At 48.7% G+C, this 23894-nt stretch overlaps 1 protein-coding gene across 5 annotated transcripts in view; it reads right to left on the minus strand.

The window, feature by feature from the left end:
• Nucleotides 1-820: 820 nt before the first annotated feature.
• Nucleotides 821-23894, minus strand: part of MOV10L1 (Mov10 like RISC complex RNA helicase 1) — a 69035-nt gene continuing 45961 nt past the window's right edge. For 4 of the 5 annotated variants that reach the window (XM_046646338.1, XM_046646340.1, XM_046646343.1 and 1 more), the window contains exons 16-27: nt 17872-17980; nt 17180-17358; nt 16356-16502; nt 15686-15807; nt 14075-14174; nt 12357-12521; nt 10130-10303; nt 5212-5361; nt 2497-2604; nt 1621-1758; nt 1398-1489; nt 821-1066 (exon numbers count right to left, since the gene is read on the minus strand). In XM_046646338.1, the coding sequence (XP_046502294.1) occupies nt 1000-1066; nt 1398-1489; nt 1621-1758; nt 2497-2604; nt 5212-5361; nt 10130-10303; nt 12357-12521; nt 14075-14174; nt 15686-15807; nt 16356-16502; nt 17180-17358; nt 17872-17980 (1551 nt within the window). In that variant the 3' untranslated portion in view covers nt 821-999. Of the gene's footprint in view, nt 1105-1397; nt 1490-1620; nt 1759-2496; nt 2605-5211; nt 5362-10129; nt 10304-12356; nt 12522-14074; nt 14175-15685; nt 15808-16355; nt 16503-17179; nt 17359-17871; nt 17981-23894 lie in introns of all 5 variants that reach the window. The other variant, XM_046646339.1, reaches the window with a different exon arrangement.

Consider the following 23894-nt stretch of genomic DNA (forward strand, 5'->3'; position numbering starts at 1 on the left):
CCCCCTGCAGCCCCCCATCCCACTGCCTTCCTGGAGGAAGCAGGAAGTGCTCCAAACACAAGTGCCAGCACAGGCCTCAGCAAGGAGTCATGCAGCCTGTGGGACTTGAAACTTCATTCTCAAAGTGCTTCCCACAATTCTGTCTACCTGCTCGGCACCCCCTACCTGTCTGCGGGTATATTGGGCTGGGGGTCCCGAGCCTCAGTGTTCCACAGTCTGTTCCTGGTCACATGGACAGCAAGCCTGAACATCTGGTGGTATCCCGGCCAAAGGCTTGGCTCTGCCTCCCGCACAGACTGCTGCCGCCTCCCCCAGGCTCCGCCTTCTGTGTGGTGGAAGCGCAGGACTCACCGAAGAGTGTCTGCAGCCGCCGCCCTCCTGGCCCTGCCTGACCTCTCATCTCTCTGTAGCAAATCCCTGCCTCATTGAGACCCACGGCCAGAGACTCAGAAATGTATGTCTAAGGCAGCCTTATTGAGTACTTGGGGGTGGGTCCCAAGCCCGGTGCTGTTCACAAAGGAACACTTCCAGACTTCCCTAGAAACAGCTCCCAAAAGATCTGCATCAATAGGCTGGCTCTTGGTCAGAGTGGACAGACAGGTCAGGGCTGGGACAGAGGCTGACCCCAGCTCTCCCTGGATGGCCAGTCCCCAGGCAGAGCCCCTAGGCTTTGTCCAGCCAGCACGAAAAGTGAACACAAGCTCAAGGACCTGGAGAGGGAAGCCGGCACAGCAGGGGTCAGAGGTCATGTGAAAGCATAACTGTCCCCCAACAGGTGCGTGTCAAGGTGGAAAGCCATGTGGGTGTCCCACTAGAGCATTTATTTTGGTGATGGGTTGCAGTAACTACCCAGTGGCAGGAACAGGCTGACATGCAGAGCTGATGGCAGCGTGAGCAGGCTCCATCAGACCCAGTGGCCCCCACACTTGTGGCCTAGACCGTGAGACAAGGCAGGCCACAGCACAGGGACAGCAGCTCCTCAGGGTGTGGTGCATGGCGTCACTGGCCATCCCTTGTCAACAGGGGGCTCCGGATGCAGTCATCTCCCGTTCTGCGGGTCCTGGCTCTGGTGGGTAGGGAAGGGCAGGCTGTACCTAGCCACAGCTGCAGATGGGTAAAGGCGAGGGGCCAGTGAGTCGGGCCCCCCCCACTGTGGCTCAGGCTCTCTCCCCAGTGTGGTCTTTAAAAGGGGCATTTATATTTCCCTATTTAAAGTTGTGCTGGGGAAGGGGGATGCCGACCCTAAATGACCCCCCAGGACTGGGCACTGCAGCCTATGAGGCAGGGCCTGCTCCTCCCAATGAGGCTGAGGCCGGCAGGGGCAGTGGGTGAGGTGGGGCCTGCTGGGAGGGGCAGGGCTGGGGCCCATCCTTCAGGGAGACCAAAGAAGAGCTTACTCTTGCAGGGACTGCAGCTCAGGAGGTAGGTTGCAACCCGTGTAAACCCCGTTTGTGATGCTGTATTCCAGCAAAGCACCAAAGCAGGGATCCTGTTGAAACACAAAGGAGCCGGCCTTGACACAGGGGAGGGCTGGGCCGCCTCCCACCCCAGCGTGTCCAGTGGGGCCCTGTCACCCAAGCCCTCTCCCAAGGTGACTCAGCCCACACAGTCGCAGCTCACTCTGACGAGAACATAAGGATTTCCCAGCACAATCAGCAAGGCTTTGGGTCTGGTGATTGCAACATTAAATCTTTTTGAGTTGGACAAGAAACCCAAAAAATATCGATCATCTTCAAAACTATCTTCATTTGACCGTACCTAAAAAATGCAAAGAGAAATAAAACCAGCATCTTAAGATTTTTTGACATGGAAAGAAACTTGACGTATAAAAGCATTTAGAAACATTAAACATCAGTATGACCCCATTTTTGGTTAAAAAAGAAAGAAGCGGCCAGGAAGTGGGGCAGGGTTGGCGGAGAGCAGGCCTCAAGGCCTCTCTGTCTACACACAGGGGACCCTCCAAACACTAATCCCTCACTTCTGGGTGTAGGGTTTTAGGTGATTCTTATTTTTTTCCTACCTGGATTTTCTAACTTTTCTGTAATTAATACTCTGTTCAATAAAGATAATTTAAAAATAGGAAACAGAGTTTTGAGAGGAACTTAGTTTTCCTTGGGCCGCAGCACGGAAGCCACTGTGTGCATGTACATGTATTTGGGAGGTTGGGTACCCTCCTTTCAGATGCCCTCCCGCTCTACTCCCCCGTTTCCTTCCCTCTTTCGCATCTTGTCCTTCTTCTCTGACACATGGACCATTTCTTCCTGGATTCCTTTTCTTTACTTTTTGTCTGCTGATCTTCAGGTTTTTAAAAAGAACTCCCTACAAGTACTGCTTGAGATGATGCCTGGGGCACGGAGCCTCCATCCCGCACCCGCATCTCCCCGTTACATTACCGGCGTCTCAGCCTCTGCCTCTTCCTGTTTGGATGTGCCAAGAAACCAATGAATATCAAGTGACCTCCGACGCAGTTACCCCACTAGAAACAGGGATACCTACAGTTGAGATGATGATAACCAAACATTCTTGCCCTTGAAACTCCTCTACTGAGCCAACCTTTATATCCATCAGATCAACATTTCTCAAAAGAATTTTGATTTTCTCCACCTTTGAAGCAGATAAAAAAGAAAGATTAAATACATTCTACAAATCTGAGCATTTCTTTACATGTTACAGCATAAGTGAATATTAAGTAATGTCCAATACTGTTTTTCAATTCCAAATCATATTCCATCAAATCTCAGTTGATTAGAGCCCAAATACAGACTTTAGATGGAGTCCACGGGGGGGAGGGGTCAGCCCTCAGGAGTGCTGTCTCGTGTGGAGATCTCCCCTCTCCCCACCCGTGCAGAGCAAGAACGGAGCCATGGTGTGTCAAGAGGTGAGGAAACACACCTACTGCTTAGAGTGAGATGGACGTCTCCGTGGGGACAGCGCTGGGACGCTCGGTGGGGTATGGGAGGAGGGAACAAAGAGCCCCTCTGGGGATGCCACACTGCAGGGCCCGAGCCCATGTGACAAAAGCAGCCTGGAAAGGGCTGCACGCAGCAGGTGGCAACCGTAACGGGAAGCCGGGGGAAGAGGAACTTTGTGAAAAGTGAAGAGGAGACAACAGGAGGCGGGCCAGCTCTGAGAGGATGGGAATGAGCGTCTTCCACACAGGGCTCAGGTGTGCTCAAGGCCTCTGGAGACAGAAAAGCGCAGGCCACAGCAGCAAAAAGAACCAGATTGAAATCTTGGGAAAAAGAAAGCTTGGTGGCCAGGGAGCGGGGGCGCACTGGGGGAAGGTTCCTAGATGAGTCAGACAGACAGAGGCTCGGACCCACAGCAGACGGGGAGGCAGGACACATGCCCCCAGGAGTTCCAGAGCAGCGGGGGATGCACACACACACACGTGACACATCCGTCCAAACCAGTCATGAGGCCCCAGCAGGGAGAGAAATCACACCCAGATTATTTTGTGGTGAAACCATACAACAACAAGAATAAAGGGAGGGGCCGGCCCAGTGGTGCAGCGGTTAAGTTCGCACGTTCCGCTTCTCAGCGGCCCGGGGTTCGCCGGTTCGGATCCCAGGTGTGGACATGGCACTGCTTGGCAAAAGTCATGCTGTGGTAGGCGTCCCACATACAAAGTAGAGGAAGATGGGCATGAATGTTAGCTCAGGGCCAGTCTTCCTCAGCAAAAAGAAGAGGACTGGCAGTAGTTAGCTCAGGGCTAATCTTCCTTTAAAAAAAAAAAAGAATAAAGGGAAAATATTAAAACTATGGAAAAAAAGAACATTATTTAAAAACAAAGTCAGGCAGAGTAGATTTTTTTCAGCACAGTACATGTTCCAAGACAACAGGGATAACGTCTTCAAAGAACTGGGGCAAACGGCTGAACTAAAATTCAAGAGTGAGGTGGTTAAATACACATATTTTGTTTGCTACTCACAGGCCTTTGCTGAAATAACTATAAAAAGACAAACCTCAGAAGAAACACAAACCCAGAAAAACTAAGTGGGATGTCAGAAGCAAAGGTAAGCAAAATCAAAATTCAAAACAGTTAAGACACATTGATAAATTGCTGCCAAAGAGAAAAATGTTTTTTGAAAAAAGGTGGAATTCCTAAAATTCACAAGAAAGAGCACAAAGTTAAGACTCAGGATGGTGAGTGTGAAGATAGGAGTCGTCACTCCCAGACGCCAACTTGCTGGCATGCGTGGCAGCAGCCCTGGACAGAGGCAGCCTCAGGAAGATACGCAGGAGAAGCTGGTGTGCCACAGAAGGCAACAACACTGAGAAACAGGCTGGACGTTCACTAAAGGGATGACACACAATGGAAAAGTAAACTCAGACCCCTACCTCAGGCTACACCCGGAAACAGATCCAGGTGGATGAGAGATGCACAGGTGAGAAGCATATACTTACAGTCTCAGAAGAAAAGTGGGACACACTTCACAACATCAGGATAAGGAAGGGCTTCTCAGATACAAAGAGCACAAATCATAATACACATACAGGAAATCATCAGCAAAGACAAATGCCCATCAGAGATGCTGTCCACAACACACACAGCTACCCAGGACCTGGGATCCAGAATATGTTGAAAACTACAAACCGCTGAGAATAAAGCATGCCCGAAGTCAATTTACAGTGGGCTCTATACGTGAACATGCAGCTTAAGGAAGACATGAAGAAATGGCCAATAAACAGGAAGATTCTCAAGCCCCTGACAACTCAAGGGTAATCCCACAAGCAGCCCACTCCCCGTTTGACAGGACTCCGGTTGTAGGGTGGGCTGAGTGTGCCTGGCTGCGCCTGCCCATGAACACCAGGAGGTATTGATGGAAATAAGATGTGGGAGACAACCTGCTAGCCCAGCACAGGCAGCAGAGGGACACCAGGCGACAACAGGGAGGCTGGGGAGCTTGCAGCAAGCACACACAGCCCTGGCTGACTAGATGCCCTCACAACCCAGGGGAGGGGACATCCTCATGCCCAGTGACAGGTGAGCAAACAGAGGTGGGCTCACTCAACACACCCAGGCCGCGGGGTCACTCGCTGGAGAGATAAAGGGCTCGCCCCAGGCTGCGGGACAGCAGCGCAGGAGCAGTGAGCTGTGGAGACAACTCAAGAGGGACTTGGGGCCACTTCACCAGCGTGTTTCCACCTTCCTCTGTGGCCTCCTCGAACAAGGAAGCACAAAACAAGTTTGCTGGAGCAGGTCCACACCTGCTTCCGGTAGGGCGTGATCACACCGATGTCACTGGCAGACACCTGGCTCGAGGCGCTCCTGGCTAGGAGGCAGCAGTAGCGCATGACCTGGACAGCTTCAGCCGGGTTGAACCACGATGGGCTTCTCCCTTCACGAGCTTCGTTGCCCTGAGTGAGTTAGGAGACAGAGAAGGCATGTCCATCACAAAACATCAAGTACTCAATGAACGCTGGTTCAGGGTCTATGAACAAGGAGCAGAAGGAGATGCTGGGAACACACCATGGACAAGGCAGAGACAATCCCTGCTCTCATGCAGAATTCACATTCCAGCAGGGCAGAATAATGATAAGTAATCGTGAAATTGATCCCAGCTACAGCAAGAGCACAAAGAAAAAGGACTGGCTAGACAAGTCTGCGATTTGGGGGACTGTCAACATAGGAGTGGCAGGTCAGCAAGGCTCGTCCCGACTGACATGTATGCAGGAATTACTGGGCAAAGAGCAGCCCCACCGTGAGTGAGGGCATGTGGGGCACCCCCTGCAGAAGTATCAGAGTATGCTAGAGAAAGGAAAAGAAGGCCAATGTAGCCAACGCACAGGGAGCCACAGTGAGAGCAGACTCCATGGCTAGCTGTGGTCAGTCCAGGAGGCTGCAGCAGGGCCCTGCCAGAGGCCACGTGTCCGACCACTCACTCAGACTCCACTCCCTCCCCCCACGCAGGCATGGGCTCGCTTGCTCTCTTAGCCAGTCAGCAAAGAAGACATGCAGATGACCAAGAGGCACATGAAAAGGTGCTCAACAGCACCAGTCATGAGGGAAATGAAAATCAAAACATGAGATCCTACCTCACACCCATTAGGATGGCTACCATCAAAAAAACAGAAAGCAACAAGAGTTGGCGAGGATATGGAGAAACTGCACCCTTGTGCACTGCTGGTGGGAATGTAAAATGGTGGAGCTGCTGTGGAAAACAGTACGTTGGTTCCTCAAAATATTAAAAATAAAATTACCACCAGCAATTCTACTTCTGAGTCTATACCCAAAAGAAGTGAATGCAGGGACCCAGATAAATATTCACACACTCATGTTCATAGCAGCATTATTTGCAATAACCAAAAGGTGGAAACAACCCAAGTGTCCATCAAGAAATGAATGGATAAACAAAATGTGGTCTATCCACACAGTGGAATACTATTCAGCCTTAAAAAGGAAGAAAACTCTGACACATGCCACAACACAGATGAATTGTGAAAACATTATGCTGAGGGAAATAAGCCCCAGTCACAAAAGGACAAATACTGACGACTCCACTCATATGAGGCCCCTTAGAGCTGTCAAATCCATAGACAGAGAGAGCGGAGCGGTGGGCACCAGGGGCTGGGGGAGGGGGAGGGGAGCCAGTGTTTAATGAGACAGAGTTCCAGCTTGGGAAGATGAAAAAGTTCTAGAGATTGCTTGCAGAACAATGTGAGCATATTTAACGTTACTGAACTGTGTACTTAAAATGGCTACCGCGGCAAATTTTATGTTACGTGTATTTTACCACGATTTAAAAAAAAGGAACACCAGATAAGGCAATAAGAATCTATTAATTTTCAGAATGTATTTCTTTCTGTCTTTAAGCCATATGCAATTTATCCCTTAGGTTTATAATAAACGATTGCGATAACTGAAAAAAGGTTAATGGGATGGAGGCTTATAGATGAACTAAATCGCAGAGAAAAACACGCAGTGACTATCAACCAAATAATGACAAACAACAAGGAAAAGGGGGAAACAACAAGTCCTGAGGGTCAGATGAAGGAAGACAGTTAAATAACCATAGGCTGGACTGATTTACCTCAAACTGGCTGCTTCTAAGAAATACACCTAAAGTAAAATGATAAAGAAAGAATGAACACAGATACCAGATAGTAAGAAAAAAGGAGGGGTAACATTAATATTATTGTAAGATGGAATTTAAAGCTAAAAACACACGACATAATGAGGAAGATAAAACACTCATAAACTCACACAACACAGCACAGCAGTTAAATACATAAGGCAAGAACTATTAGAAATCCAAAGAGAATTCGATAAAAAAAAATACGATGTGAGACTTCACCACTGTTCTCCCACTAGTGGGACTATCTAGTAGACAAAATCTAAGTCAAGTCACAGAAGAGTTAAATAACAGATTCCGTAAACATTTTAAAAATGCATATGGAACTTACATCCATCAAAAAGAGAATATATGTTTTTTGGTATGTCCTTAGAACATTTACCAAAACTGATACCTATTTAGCCATAAATTTTTATTTTATTTTAATTTTTTTTTTTATTTTTCCTTCTCCTCCTCAAAGCCCCCCTGGTACATAGTTGTGTATTTTTAGTTGTGGGTCCTTCTAGCTGTGGCATGTGGGACACCACCTCAGCATGGCTTGATGAGTGGTACTATGTCCACGCCCAGGATCTGAACCAGGGAAACCCTGGGCCACTGAAGTGGAGCACGCGAACTTAACCACTCGGCCATGGGTCTGGCCCCAAGGCCATAAATTTTTAAAAGCACAGAATTTACAGGCCATAGTTCTTGATCAGAACTTAATCAAATTAGAAATAAAAAAGAGGTGACCAAAACATTCTTAGCCACTTGGAAATTAAGAAAAATACTTCTCTATAGTGCTTTGACCAAAAAAAAACTAAAGAGAAAATCACAAGTATCTAGAAAGCCACAGAGAAAGGGCCCCTTGGGAGACAGACTCAGAGAGGCAGAGTGACAGCTGAGGGTGCTGCTGCCATAGTGCTCCCTGCCGAGAGACGAAGAGCCCAGGAACCAAGTGTTCACTTTGTGAGAACCAAACAGAATGAAGACAAATGAGTGAGTCAGAGGGAAGGAGTGAAGATAAAGCTGAAACTAGTGAAGCAGAAAGCTAACAGGAGAAGTCCAAAGCTAGCTTTTCAATTAGACCAGAGGTTGGCACACATCTCGCATATAAAGGGCCAGACAGTCGCTATCTTACGCTTTAACTCTGCCATCGTCCTAGCCTGTGGAAAGAAGCCAGAGACAAGCCACCTGCCCACCGTGACAGAGGCTCCAACTCTGCTTCTTTAGGAGGACGAGACTACAGCCACCTGGGTGGCCCCTCTGTGGGCGATCCTGGGGCTCATGCCACCCCGATGGAGTTGGTGTTCATGCAGCATGTTCTGCTGAGCTCCCTCTGCTGGGAGGCACTGGGCATGGGGACAGAGCAGTCAGACAGAGGTCCTTCTGGAGTTTCCTTGGGGGAAGGGCCACCAGGAGGCGAGGGTCAAGGTGAAGCTGTGTGGACAGGGTCCGCGCTGGGGAGGGCGTCTGAAACTGCATCCTGGGGACTGGAGGGGACCCGTGGGGGCCAAGGGCAAGCAATGGCCAGGCCCGGCCAGCAATCCTGCGGCCAGTTAACAATTGGTGATAAAACCCTTTTTTCTTAAATGTTGGGAATGGACCATGTTCTCTGCAACCTAGCCCGAGAGGCCGTGCCTCCATTTAACCCCCAGGGCTTGGAATGGAGCACGCAGCCAGGCCCTCCAAAGCACTCACGAGACTCATCAATGCTTCTGGACTGTTCTTTCCACACTGTGCACTTGTGTTTACTAGAGCTCCGTAGTACGTCATCCAGTGGGCTTTGTTCTCATTTTTCTCCTATAAAACCTTTCTGCACAATCACAACCCCATTCTACACTTGGCTTCTCATGGAGGAGCCCGCTGTGACTTCTACGTAGACCACATGAGACGTATGGATGAATCTGGGCAGAACTGACCCCTCTATGCATGGCCTCTGTTCGCAGACATCAAGCCTGTCCGAGCTCACTCACGCAGGCTAAGCTCTCTGGCTCTTTCGGCAGCGATTACGCTTCGTTCTCCTTAGGCTGACCTCTGCGTGCATCAGAGGGACCTTTGAACTCGAGATACAGCTTCTAAATTAGAAATGTGTTTTTTCTGACATACAGGGAAGCTTCTGACAATGGGCAGAGCTGGAGAAGAGTGTTCCCAGGAGGGGAACAGCACATGACACTGGGAGAAAGCACCAGCCAATGAGGCACTCATGTTGAGTGGACCATGTTGTGAGGTGTTGGTTTCCCCCATCCCTGAACTCTCCCCATCCACAGTGGCACCCCAGAGCCACACCTGTACACACAGCTCCACTGTCTTCCATCCACTTCTGATGGAGCAGGCAAATCTAGAGGCTGTCTAGAGGGGGTGCTATCACGGGAAGGAAGACGGCCTTCAGAGAGGAGAGGGACGGGCACCCTGGCACCAGCTTGCCCCATCCTGGAGTCTGCATAGCTCTGACACTGGATGAGAACTTGGGGGAGTTAATGCAAAACCTGACTTCTGGTTCTAACAACCACATTTCTAGCACAAACACTCTGATTTTAGTGAACACTTGTCATTTTTTTGGCTACTGAGCATCTAACTCCCCCTGCTGGGCCACGCCCCAGCCAGTGAGGCCACAGGGAGAGGGAAGGCTGTGTTCCCAGGTCGGTTTTCTCGCTTGACACTGGTTCTCAGAAGGGTGGTGAGTCTTCGTGGGGGTGGCAGGAGCTTCCCGCCATTCTGCCTGCTTGTCTCCCCAGCCTTCCCATCAATCCCGTGAGCTCATCAATATGCTTCTCACAAACTCCTTTAGGGTGCTCCCCTTCCATCCCACTCTGGGCTGGCATTCTCCTGGGCCCTGTGTGTGTGTGATCACCTGAGGGCTGTGGGGCAGAGGCCCCTCCTACTGGTTCTGCTCTTTAGGGACCAGCACGCATCTGCTCCATGACAGGCACTAGGCAAACGCTTTGTCAATGGCTGAACTGATGAAAACACATGCACTGAACCCCGGGATCAGCACTAGGGGTCATTCAGTCACTGCAAGGCTGAGCCACTTCCTCCTGTGCCACATCGAGGTCAGTGGCAGGTCCACAACTCACCCTCACGCCGTGAAAGATGAGGGGGAAGCCTTTCTTTGGTAACTTCTCCCAGCCCAGCAAGGAGGTCACCACCTTGGGGTCTGCACAGACTTCAAGCTCCCTGTGGTAGAACAGTCTGGACGGCAGTGCAAGCAGAGCCGAGTGGGATCTGTAGTTCTTCACGAGCTTCGTAACCTGCGAGCAGAGAGCAGGCAGCAAGTCCACGGCCAATGTCAGCACAAGACATTTCTGTCAGAGGGAAACTGCTGAGACTCAGCTCAAACCACACCGCCAGGCAGCCCTCCCCACCTCTGCCTGTCCCTTCTCCTGGCCTGTCACCTGCCTCCTGAGCAGGAAGTGCTCTGGCACCTCAGACAACTTTTTTACTACAAAAGGTGACTATCAGCAAAAGAAAAGAGGAGAAAGCCTCTAGGACTGTCTCCTGGGTCTGGACAGCTGAGAAGAGTCTCCCCTGTGGGCCGGTCGTGTGTCTGTCTGCGAGCTGTGCTCTGGATTCACCGTCCTGCGACCCTGGCCTTTGAACAAAGCCCAGGCAGCCTTGTCTCAGCTCAGCTGCAGGCAGGGACAGGCTCCTGGGTCCCAAGGCCAGGGTGGCTAAGGGCACAGAGGGTGCACTCAAATGCATATCCCCCCAGCCCACAGGCAGCCCCAGAAGGCCTAGCTGGGACCTTGTTGAAAGCTGCTGGTGACAAAGTCACCAGTATGTGGAGCAAGAACAACTTTACTCTCTGCCTGCCACTGGCCTGGGAAGTTCATTCCACGCAAGCAGTTTTCCCTTGTACCAGGAGTGACAATGCCCATAGGCCTCAGGACTTTCCTGCTGACTCATGCTAACAAGCTTCAGTTCATAATTACAATGTGTCCAGCCTCCAAGACGCTAATCAAAACCCCAAACTCCATGTAGCATCACAGCAAAGCCAGGCCCTACTTTAGCCTGGACAGTTGTCAGCTAACTGGGGGAGAGGCGTGCTCTGCCCTAGGGACTCGGAGTGGCTCCACGCCTGGGGAGAGGGAAGGAGGTGCAGGGCAGTCAGGTCGACATGTTCTGCCGCCCTCTGCCAAGCGCCTGGCCACAGGCTGAGGCACCTGCCTGCAGGAGGCCAGGCGGTAGCACTGTCTGTGGCACAGGGGCCACATCACTCCATCCTTGTCTCAGGACCCTCCTCACCAAAAGCCACTAGCAAGCCCAAGGGACATGGACACCTGGTGGGCAGATGTGCATCTCCCATGGGCAGGAGAGCCCTTTGTGGCGCTGTCTGGGCCAAGCACAAGTCCACAGCTGGCGCTGGCTCTGGCTCGTCTTGGGGCAGTTTCATGGGCTCCTCAGAGCCTCCTGACGACCCCTCGTGCAGCTCCTCTGACCACAGGCACCTCTCCTACGGGTGGCCCCTCGTGAGGCCGTCCTCAGCCTGAAGACAACGATCTCTTGGCCCTACCCTCCTCCCACATGACCTCTCTGCTCCACGCCCTTGCCCTCTCTATGCTCCAGGGGCGCAAAGGGCCCAGGGGCTGACGACCTGGCATAGGTTTCAGGCTATTTCCCTGAAAACCTGCCCACAACCCACATCTCATTTTCTGTTCAATGTTATGTTCAGATGGGAATCTCCCCTTGTTTCTATACTGTAGCCGCTCAGAGAATATGCTACTTGGCTGACCTTAATGAGGGGCCCCAGAGACCCAAGGTTCCCAAGCTCCAGTGTGCTGGGAGCTCCTAACACACTGATTCCAAGGCCCATCCCTCCAAAGTGGGCTGAGGTCGGCTGAGAACCCAGAACCTGCACCTTACTCAGCACCTCAGGAGACCACAGCAGATGCTGCCTTTCCTCCAGATGAAGGTAGAAAGTTCCCCTCCGTTCTCCCACACTGACACGGATTTATGCTCTCTTACTCTGTCTGGCCCCACAGAACCTTGGCCATCAGCCTTACACTGCCTGGAATCTCTGACCCCTCAGGGGATCCTGCAAAGTACATTTCTGAGTTCCTGGGACAGAGGAGCTCGTGAAAGTACCTGAAGTCCACTCTGGGGTGTGGGAGAGGTGCGTGCGAGCTGTTTGGGCCTCCCCCAGGTGTGGCTTGGGGACACAGGGAGGTGAGCCAAGAGCAGTACAGAGGCTGCAGGGACTCTGGGGGGCCCTTAGTCACTCCCCCGTGAGGCATCTTCTGCTCAACTAGGACTCTGCTGTCACCTTAGTGGGGAACCCTAACACCACGTGGAGTCTGAGCTTACCAGCAAGGGGTTGTAGGCACCACAGGCACCAAAAGCGTTTTCATCTCTCATATACGCTGGTCGGGACATCAGTCTTTCCAACATAGAAACGTTCAGCCCATAGGCCATGGCAAGTCTGGACTTGATGACCGGTCCGAGCTGCATGGGGTCTCCAGCAAGGATAATCTGTAGCACACAACAGGCACCCACTGGCACCCATACCAGTGCAGGGGGAGAGTTGACGACAGTCACACACAGACTCTCAGCCCCAAATGGGCAAGTGTGCGGATGGTGAGCAGGACAGTGAAAGCCACAGGCGGGCCTCTGGCCCTCTGACTGGCTAGCCAAGGCTCTGCAAATGCAGCTCCATGGCTGGAATTACCCCCATCCCCGCCCCTGCTGGTGCACAAAAGGACAAGGGCTTGGATAAAGACAGTGGCAATGGACAAACCAAACAGGCTGGAGACATAAGTTCCCTCGTGGGGCAGTCCTTCCACAGACTGACCCGGCAGCCTCGTCCCTGTCTTCTGGAAGTCTTTGCTGTGCCATCTTTCTCCCTGATGCTGCCCCTTGTCTCTCCTGCCCCAGTGGCTTCCTAGACCTGGATGCAGCTGCCTGCGGAGGCAGCCTGCTGGGGGCCACGTCCTAGCTGGACTAAGCCTGCTTCCCCATTGTCTCTGATCAAGACTGGAGGAGGGGGGACCTGGGGCTTGAAAGGTCACTCTTTGAGGGAGTGTGCAGGATAGAGGGGGGAGGGATGGGGGAGTTCAAAATGACCCCAGGTCACCATCACAGGTGAATAGCAGAGGAAGCAGCAAGTGCAAATAGGAAAACGGCCAGGACTAAGCCTAGGACAACTAGATGCACACCATCACCCAAGCTCTGCCATGGACGAGACAAGTGTCTCTTGTACGTCGATGTAGTTCCCTGAGCTTTGCTTTTCCTCCTCTGTGAGGCGTAAGGTCACTCATGGGGCAGAACTGCATGGGGACCTCTGCTCTGCAGTGAGCCTGACGGGACTGCACCCCAAGTTTCACCACTGAGTAACTGAGCCAGTCACTTCATCCAGATAAGCCTGTTTCCTCATCTATAAAGTGGACACGGGCTGGCCTGGTGGTGCAGTGGTTAAGTTGGCACATTTCGCTTTCGGCAGCCCACGGTTAGCCGGTTTGGATCCCGGGTGTGGACATGGCACTGCTTGGCAAGCCATGCTGTGGTAGGCGTCCCACATATAAAGTAGAGGCTGTTAGCTCAAGGCCAGTCTTCCTCAGAATAAAGAAGAGGACTGGCAGCAATTAGCTCAGGGCTAATCTTCCTCAAAAAATAAAAAATAAAGTGGACATAAACATTCTGTGTAGCAGGCATGGCTCCTCCCTTAAGGGAGCTGGCAGGAGGGAGCAGAACAGTCAGATCTGGGATGGCAAGTCAGGGCAATGCCCAGATCTCCTCGCCTAACTGCAGCTTGCAGAGAGCAGGAGCCGGAGGTGCTGCCCTCACCCTGTGCTCTGCACCCACAGTTCTTAGCATGTTTTACAAGTGAATGAATGTGACGCAAAGCAGCCACCTCCCCCAAGTCCAAAAGGAATGAAGTGTATGACAACATAATCGCGGCTTCATGGGTCCCGTGTCCTCGGGTCTCCCCCAAGCCCATTACCCTGAGACTGTCCTGCACAGACAGAGCGTCCACCACTGCAGGAAGACAGGGAGAACAACATGCACACAGAGCAAACGGGCCTCACCTGGCCACTGATGTCTGAAATCAGCCCCAGAGGAATCAGGCATTCTGGCTCACTTGCTTGACCCGCTTCATCCACAAACACGTGTGTGAAGTGTCCGACTCTAGAGCCAAAGATGTTGTAAATGGTCATTCCTGTCAGGATGTCTTAGCAGCCAACGCCTCACACACAGCACACAGCCGAGTCTGCACCATGGGAGCCTTTAGGCGCCCTAAAGGAACTCCCCCAGCACTGGGACTCTGTGCACAATATATGTGTGTGTCTAAAAAGACTCAGAGGGAAGACAAGTGAGGGATGGGAGGGAACAAACTAACGAGCACCTGCCACGGGCAAGTCAGCCACATGCAGTCCGCATTGGAGCCCGTGCTCCTTACGCCTGTGTTTGTAGCTGGGGACTGACAACACACCCCAGGGTCAGAATGCCTGGGGTGGAGTCCAGGCTTCACCACTTATTAGCTTCATGCCTTGAGCAGGTTGTATCACTTCTCTGTGCCTCAGTTTCCCTGATGTGGCTGATGTGAGGTCGGGGTGATTTGGTCAAGGTGGGGTGCTGGGGCTATGCTCCTACACGGTGACTGCTGCCCTCCACCTCCTTCTGCCTCATGATTTACCCTCATGAGCACATCCCTCAGCCAGGGCAGCACCCTGACCCTCCACGCCAGCAGGAACCCAGAGGACAGCACTGAGCCTGTGCTCTGGGCCTGGGCAGCCTTCTCCTTGGCTGGCTGAGGAGCAGCCACTGCCCTACAGTAATGCCTGTGGGATACCGTGCCTAAAGCTGCAGAGCTACTGCCTACAGGACAAGTGTTGGGCCAAGCCTGAGCCTCGGGTCTCCCCATGGGATCGCTGTCAGACACCTGCTGGAAGCCCTGCTCCTGCTGTGCTCAGAGAAGCACTGCGGGCCCCTCACCTTTCTCTTCCATAGTCAGTCAGTTTACACCTTTAAACATGGTCTTGAATTTGTAAATCTCAAGCTCTCAGCTCCAAAAAGACACCCACTGACCCCTCTCTACGGAAGATGAGGAAATCAGCACACTTTCATTTTCCTACCTCATGTCCCAACTTCTGCTGAAAAAATTTAACATTATGTATTTTTTTTAGAATATAAGCACTTAGGTTTTCAATTCTGTATTAATCATAGTTATTCAGTTACTTCTAGCAGACTATATTGTTCCTTCTTCACACCTTCCAAGCTTCCTGAAGCCCTGGCACCAGCACCCCCACCCACTTGCGTGCTGGTTCTGCCACCTCCGCTCGCTGACCTCTTCTTGTCCCTGTCCCCTTGGCACCTTCTGTCCCTCCACCAAACCAAGCTCCTTCCTGCCTTGGGCTGGTTCTGGGCTTCTCCCTAGCTGGGCACACTAGGTCCTTCCTCATCCTCTGCCCTCTTGGGAAAGCTCTGGGTCCCTCTCATCTTTGGGGTCTCAGTGCAAACATCACTTCCCTGGAAAGGCCTTCCCTGCCCCGTTCAAGCCCCCAGCTACAGCCCAGTTTCTGGCACCCTGCACAGCACACACTCCCCCGTGCTGATGGCCTCCCTTCAGGCACTGGCTCTGAGAGGGCACAGACTTTCACCCGTGTGGGCCCCAGCCCCAAACCACACCCAGTGCTCACCTCACCCCTATCTGGTAGAAGAGCCCGGAGCTGCTGCATGTCGTGATGATGATCCTGAAGCGCGAGGCTTTCCAGATGTCTTCTCCATCTTTGCAATACGGTTTGATGGCATCGATGATGGTCTGAAGGGAGGGAGTGGAGCCAGTTTGTTTTCCAAATTATTAAGCATTTCTTTAAGTTGAACACAATTGCAAAGCTGAAAGAATTCCAAAAGATAACCCTGTCCTGTTGCCACTTCTCAGTTATGACTCAGGAATGGTTTAACGTGTTTTCTTACATCAGAATCTTTTATACCTTCCTATCAATTTAGTCAGTGTTTTACGGACTCTGGAGCCATGAATCTAACACATAATCCTGCAGATCATTCTTTATATATTTTCTAGGTTCGATTTCTTTTGTTTAGCAATACTTCACCCTACAAGCAAACCAGGAACTTTTAATTTTCCTAAAGGGACACTTATAGCCAAACCAATAAAACAGAGCCAAAAAGAAACAATACACTTGGGGATCAAACAAAAGAGTAGCATTAATGTTTAATAAAGCCGAGCATGCCCAATTCATAGAGGAAGCATGAGAATATAATTAAATATTCAGGAATAAAACTCTCATTTAGGCACCAGCTATGGCACAAGTGAGAGTCATTTCTCGATCCTGGCTCTCCCACACTCACCTCCTCGAACCTGCAGGTGGCGTTCACACGGACCATGGCGCCTGGCCGCAGCACCTGGCTCTCGTGTAGCCGCAAACACACAAGGTCAGCAGCGCTGTTGGAGGGCGCACAGACCAAAATCCGACTGTCTGGCAAAGTGTAGTACATCTTCACCCAGGACACAAAAGAAACAAAGGATGATAAATGTCAACCCATCAAGTGCAGACGTGGAGTGGTGAGTCTGACATGCCTGTGCTCACATCAACCCCTCACACGCCTGAGACATAGCCCAATGACACACAGTGATGGTTCTGCTCACGGCCCAACGTCCCAACAAGACTCAAGGGTAGGTGAGGGTTCTCTGAGCTCTCCAAGACCCTAAACCAACCTCCCAAGGCAGAGACCGTGTCAGATTAATCCCCACATGCCAGCTGTAGCCGAGTGCTGGCTGGGCACTCAGCACACATTTGGGAACCTGAATCCTGAATGACGCAAAAATACTAAACACATACTATCTCCACAAACTCAACTGTAAAGATAAACAGAGACACCAGAAACTTCTTAGAATGGAAAGGAAACTTCTTTTCTGCAGCAAAATCTCATGATGTGACTGGTTTACTATTCCAAAAATGAAGAGATTCTTTTCTAAACTTTTATGAAATAACCTTTTAAAATCCTACATATTCACAAACAATAACAAAACAAACATAGCTAAATATGAAATAACTGTAACTTTTCAAGCTCCATCCAACCTTCTGATTCGACAACGTAAGCTAGGCTTCCTGACGACATGGACACCGCACACAGGTATGCTCACTGCCCACTGTGCCGCGGCCTGTCTTTACCTGTAAAACGGCCTCTATTATCGTCACTGTCTTCCCAGTTCCAGGAGGTCCGAAAAGAATATATGGCAGTGGGCGGCAGTCGCCACTCAGAATTCTTCTAACTGCTAACTTCTGATTTTCATTGAGCACTGGATTGAAAAATTCCTTCTCTCCCACTTTAGGGATATGAACTTCATTTACTGCATTCAAAGTGAAGTAACAGTGTTAGGGAGAGCTCAAACCACTCTGACAGCTGGAGAACACACCAGCCCAGGCCACCACGGGGGCTACCATACAACCAGAGTCAGCTCTTCCACGTGACCACAGCAAGACAGTCCCTCTAATAACCTGTCTGAGCTTCATTAGGCAGTCAGGAAAATTAAGTTAGCTTTCTGGGAGCAGAAACATAGGTCACTCAATTCATTCTTCCACTTTACATACGCACTATCATCTAAGACGTGAGAGAGACCAGCTCAAAAAGGTCGACAGGAATAGCCCATAATCAGGAAAGTCTTAAAGGATCGAACCCAAAACATCAAGTCTCTGCTTGGTCTTCAGTGGAGACAAGAGTGTTCGTCTCTCTGGTTACACAACTGTCAGAGACCACACCCCTCCTGACCGGCTTCTCCACCACAGGAGAGCGAGCTTCTCAAGCGGCCTATCTTCCAGGCTCGAGTCACTGTGCTGTACCCCCAGCCCCTCACAATACGCACCCAGACTACTTGTCTCTGCAGCCAAGGCTGCCGGCCCCGGCGTGCCCTGGGCACCAGTCCTCCTCTCCTTTGTTGTATGCTTAGTTTGGTCCTTCATGGCTTTCCTATTCTAGAAACAATCATGGAAAAATGGCTTAAAGAAAAAGCTTTGCATTTACACGGGCTTAAAGAGTAAACATACACATCTACCAACGTTCTACTTGTTTTATCTATTTAACAGCTCTTTACAAAGGTCATAGATCATATCCTTTAAAACATAATGAAAATACAGAATATCTGATAAAAATCTGCTAAAAAGGTTTATATTTCTTTTTTGAATTCCCTTTAAAAAATAAGCTAAATTTTCTGATGATGACACCAAAACAAAAGATTACATGTCGCTTGACTAAAGCGTGTATTCTCTTCCTGCTGACCCTGCTCACCTGCGAGGGGGAACCTGCAGGGGCTGAAGGCAAGTCCAGGAGCCTCGCTCCCGGGGGAACCAAGCTCAGCTGTGTGAAGAAGCCCTCCCTGTGCGAGCTCGGTGAGAACTCTGCTCTAAGAAGAATCTCGCATGCCTCCCAGTAATGCAGAATGCTGGGATTCTGTCACTGCACAAGAATTGCTCTTCTATGTGGATCCTTCACAAGAATTTCTCTTTTATGTGTGTTTAAAGTGAATTTGTCCTGGACCAAGAGAACTGTTTTTCCAAATTTCTCCTGTTACAAACAGCTTTGCACATATATCCTTGTGTAATCAGGTGATTACTTTCATAACATAAATTCTAGAAGTAAAATTGTTACACTAAAAGTTTCACATTAAAAATTTTATACATACTGACAAATTTTACTCCAAAGGTCATAGCAATTTTCCCTCCCCATACTGTATGAGTTTTGCAGGGTATAGCTGACATACAATGTGGTGTGCACATTTAAAGTGTATAATTTGACAAGTTTTGGCATATGTATGTACACATGAAACCATTACCACAATCAAAGAGGTAAACACATCTGTCTATCAAGCCCAGAAGTTCCACGTGCCCCTTTGCAGTCGCTCCCTCCTGCTGTCCCGCAGATTGGCTTACATTTTCTAGAATGTTACATAAATGGAGTCCTATAGTATGCTCTTTTTTGGTCTGACACCTTTCACAAGTGTAATGAACTGTTCTGAGGCCCATCTACGTTGTTGCATGTATCAAGTTTACCCCTTTTCATTGCTGAGTAGTATTCCATTGTAAGAACATACTACAATGTGTTTATCCGTTCACCTGCAGATGGACACCGGGTTGTTTCCAGTTTTTGACTTTTACAAATAAAGCTGCTATGAACATTCATGCACGAGTCTTTGCATGGACATGTTTTCATTTCTCAAGGGTGAATACCTCGGAGTGAAATGGCTGGGTCAGATGGTAGGTGTGTGTTGGAACTCTTTTCCAAAGCAGCTGTACCATCTTGCACTCCCACCAGCCTGCAGGAGGCTCCAGTTGCTCCACATGCTCACAGCCCTTGGTGTGGTCAGTCTTCTTAATTTGGCCATTCTAATTAGTGTGCAGTAGTATCTCACTGTAGTTTTAATTTGTGTTTCCCTAAAAACTAATGTTGTTGAGCATCTTTTTTTTTTGTTGTTGAGTTCATAATAGTTTACATCAATGTGAGATTTCAGTTGTACATTATTTCTTGACTGTCACCACATAAGTGATGTTGAGCATCTTTTCATGGGTATATTTACCATCTCTATACATTCTTTGATGAAGTATTTGTTCAAGTCTTTGATTCATTTTTAAAATTGAGAGGTTTTTTTTTTGCAGAGTTATTTAATATATATGCTTGATACAAGTTCTTCGTCAGATATGTGATTTGCAAATATTTTCAGTCTGTCATCGTCCTTTCGTTATATTAACAGTGTCTTTTTTTTCAAAGATTGGCACCTGAGCTAACAACTGTTGCCAATCTTCTTGTTTTTTTCCTGATTTTTCTCCCCAAATCCCCCCAGTACATAGTTGTGGGTCCGTCTAGTTGTGGCATGTGGGACACTGCCCCAACGTGGCCGGACCAGCAGTACCATGTCCGTATCCAGGATCCGAACTGGCAAAACCCTGGGCAGCCAAAGGAGAGTGTGTGAACTTAACCACTTGGCCATGGGGCCAGCCCCTTAACAGGGTCTTTTGAAGAGCAAAATATTTAATTTCACTGGAGTCCAAATTTATGGATTTTTTCTTTACAGATCACACTTAGTGTCACATCTAAGATGCCTGTGCCTAACCTAAGGTATGAAGATTTCTCCTACATTGTTTTCCAGGAGTTTCATAGTTTTAGGCTTTATATTTAGGGCTATGAATCATTTTGAGCTAACTTTTGTAAATGCTGTGAGGTGTGGACCCAGGTGCACATTTTTGCATATGATATTCAACTGTCCCAGCACATCTGTTAAAAAGACATCCTTTCTGCACTCCACCTGCCATTGTACCTTCGCAGAAAATCAGTTGTCCAAATCCGCGTGGGTCTGTCTAGGCTTTCTCTTTTGCTTCACTGACACTTTTGTTTGTCTTGATGACAGCAGCAGACTGTCTACATTACTGCAACTTTGTAACACATCTCAACATCAGGTACTGTGAATTCTTTGAGTTTATTGTTCTTTCTCAATTGTTTTGAAAATTCTAGGTCCTTTTCATTTCCACGTGAATTTTAGAAACACCTTGTCAATTTCTACGAAAAGTCTGCTGAGATTTTGACCCAAATAGCACTGAATTTATACATCAATTTGGGAAGAACAGGCATCTTAACAATGCTGAGTCTTCTGACCCATGAATACCATGTCTCTCTCCACTTTTTAGGTCTTCTGTTAATTTGTTTCATCAACGTTTTGTAGTTTTCAGTGTACAATCTTGGACATCTTTTGTCATATTTATCCCTAATACTCAAGTATTTGGATACTATTTTAAATGGCATTAAAAAATTTAATTCTGGTGCCGGCCCAATGGCGCAGCGGTTATGTGTGCACGTTTCACTTCGGTGGCCTGGGGTTCGCCAAGTTCGGATCCCAGGTGCGGACATGGCACTGCTTGGCAAGCCATGCTGTGGTAGGCGTCCTACATATAAAGCAGAGGAAGATGGGCACAGATGTTAGCTCAGGGCCAGCCTTCCTCAGCAAAAAGAGGAGGATTAGCGGCAGATGTTAGCTCAGGGCTAATCTTCCTCAAAAAAAAAAATTCAATTCCAAGTGTCTATTGCTAGTATACACACAAACAACTTACTTATCCAATAGTAATAGAGACCTCACATCCTGCAAGTGTGGTAACCACTTATCAGCTCTCAGCTGCACGTAAGAGGCATCCAATTTCCTATCTGATGCAGACGCCTTTCATTCTTCTTGCTGAGGCACCTGCTACAATGCCCTGTACAGTGTAAACACAAGTGGCAGGAGCAGACTTGCCCCGATCCTGATCTTGGGGACAGAGCCCCAGTCACTCACCAAGTAGGTTTTGTGTATGTGAAGCAAGTTCCTGCTATTTCTAGTTTGCTGAGTTTTGATCAGGAATAGATGCTGGATTTTGTCAGATGTCTTTTCTGTGTCCAAGGAGATGGTGACAAACATGAGAGTTCCAGCAACTGATTATGGCATGCCACACTAGCTTCTCATTCCTGGGATGAACGCTTCCCGGTCTCGCTCATATATACAAATATACACACATGTGAGCTCTCCAGAGAAGCAGAGCCAATAGCTATGTGTAAATATATATAAAGACATTTATTATAAGAAAGTGGCTCATGTGACCACGGAGGCTGAAAAGCCCAAGACCTGTGGTGGGTGCTGGAGACCCAGGACAGCTGACGTCTCAAGTCCAGAGGCAGGAGAAGACAAGTGTCCTAGCTCAAGGGAGCTGGGCAGAAGGAGTTCCCTCTTCCTCAGCCTGTGTTTGCTGTTCAGGCCTCCAGTGGACTGGACAAGGCCCACCCACATTGGGAGGGCCATCTGCTTTACCTGGTCCACCAATTCAAAAGCTAGTCTCATCCAGAATCACCCTCACAGGCACACCCAGAAATAACATTTAATCAAATATCTGGGCACCTCATGACCCAGTCAGGTTGACGTGTAGAAGTGACCACCACAATCACATTCCTGTATTCCTTTTTTTTTATGAGGAAGATTGGCCCTGAGCTAACATGTTGCCAATTGTCTTCTTTTTGCTTGAGGAAGACTGTCGCTGAGCTAACATCTGTGCCAATCTCCCTCCATTTTATGTGGGATGCCGCCACAGTGTGGCTTGATGAGTGGGGCTAGGTCTGCTCTTGGGATCTGAACCTGCAAACCCCGGGTCGCCAAAGTGGAGCGTGTGAACTTAACTACTACGCCACCAGGCCAGCCCCATTCCTATATCTTTTAATATCTGTAGACTCTGTGGTGATGTCACCTCTCTCCTTCCTGATATTGGTAATTTGTGTCTTCCTTCTTTTTCCCTGATCAGTCTTGGTTTGAGGTCTAGCAATTTTATTGATCTTCTCAAAGAACCAGCTCGTGGGTTCACTGATTTCTACTCCAATGTTTATTTTCTTTCTTTATTTTGGGTTCCATTTATTCCCCTTTTTCTGCTTTTCTGAGGAAGCTGAGGTCATTGGTTTGAAACTTTTATTCTTTTTAAATTCAGGCATTTAGTGCTATAAATGTTTCCTTAAAGAGTGTTTTAGCAGCATCTTATAATTTTTGATATACTGCATTTTCATTTTCATTCTCGTAAAAATACTTCCTAATTTCCCTATTGATTTCTTCTCTGATTTGTGGGTTATTTATAAATGTGTTGTCAGTCTGTAAATACTTAGGGATCTTCCAGAGATCTTTATGCTACTGATTTCTAATTTGATTCCACTGTGGTTAGAGAACATATTTTGTATGACTTTAACCCTTTTAAACTTGACACTTGTTTTATGGCCCCAGATAAGGTCTACCTTGGTGAATGCTCCATGTCCACTTCTAAACAGGGTGGAGGCACTCAGCTCCTGTTGGGTGAAATCCTATGAAGATCCTCTGGGTCATGCTGGCTGATTTGGGTGCTGGGGTCCACCACACCTGCACATGTTTTCTGCTTTCTTTTCCCATCATTAACTGCGAAAGGAGCACCCACATCTCTGACCATCCTGGGGAATCTTGCCTGTTTCTCTTTGCAGTTATATCAGTTTCCGTCTCGTGTATTTTGAAGCTGTTATTAGGTACATAAGCCTCCAGGGTTGCTATGCATTCTTGATGATGTATCTTTATTTTTATTTATTTATTTATTAAGATTTTATTTTTTTCCTTTTTCTCCCTAAAGTCCCCCTGGTACATAGTTGTATATTCTTCATTGTGGGTCCTTCTAGTCGTGGCACGTGGGACGCTGCCTCAGCGTGGTTTGATGAGCAGTGCCATGTCCGTGCCCAGGATTCGAACCAACGAAACACTGGGCTGCCTGCAGCGGAGTGCGCGAAGTTAACCACTCGGCCACGGGGCCAGCCCCCGATGTATCTTTATTATTATGACATGACCTTCTTTATCCTGGTTAGCTTTTCTCTGCAATCTACTTTGTCTGACATTAATATAGCCACTCCATCTTTCTTCTGATTTTATCTTTTTCCACCCTTTACTTTTAACTTGTGTCTTTATATTTAAAATGTATTTCTTATAGGCAGCATATAGTTGGGTCTTTCTTTTTTATCCAATCTGAGACTCTCTCTCTTAATTGCAGTGTTTAGAGCACGTACATTTAATGGGATTACTGACATGGCTGGAAATAAATCTATCACCTCGCTATTTGTTTTCTACGTATTTCAGCTGTTCTAAGTCCACAGTGACAGAGACCTCAATAGCACTCTCTCAGTAAGTGCCTGTACAAGTGGGCCAAGGATCAGGAAGGTGATTGCAGACTTGAACGTGTGTCCCTCTTTTTCTGCCTACTTTCAGTTAATTATCATTTTGACTCTCTTTTATCTCCTTTCTTGGTCTATTGGTTATAACTCCTTATATTGCTATCTTAGTGGTCACTCCAGGGTCTATGGTACATATCTTATTTTAGT

Source organism: Equus quagga, chromosome 19, assembly GCF_021613505.1.
Source record: "Equus quagga isolate Etosha38 chromosome 19, UCLA_HA_Equagga_1.0, whole genome shotgun sequence".
Lineage (NCBI taxonomy): Eukaryota > Metazoa > Chordata > Mammalia > Perissodactyla > Equidae > Equus > Equus quagga.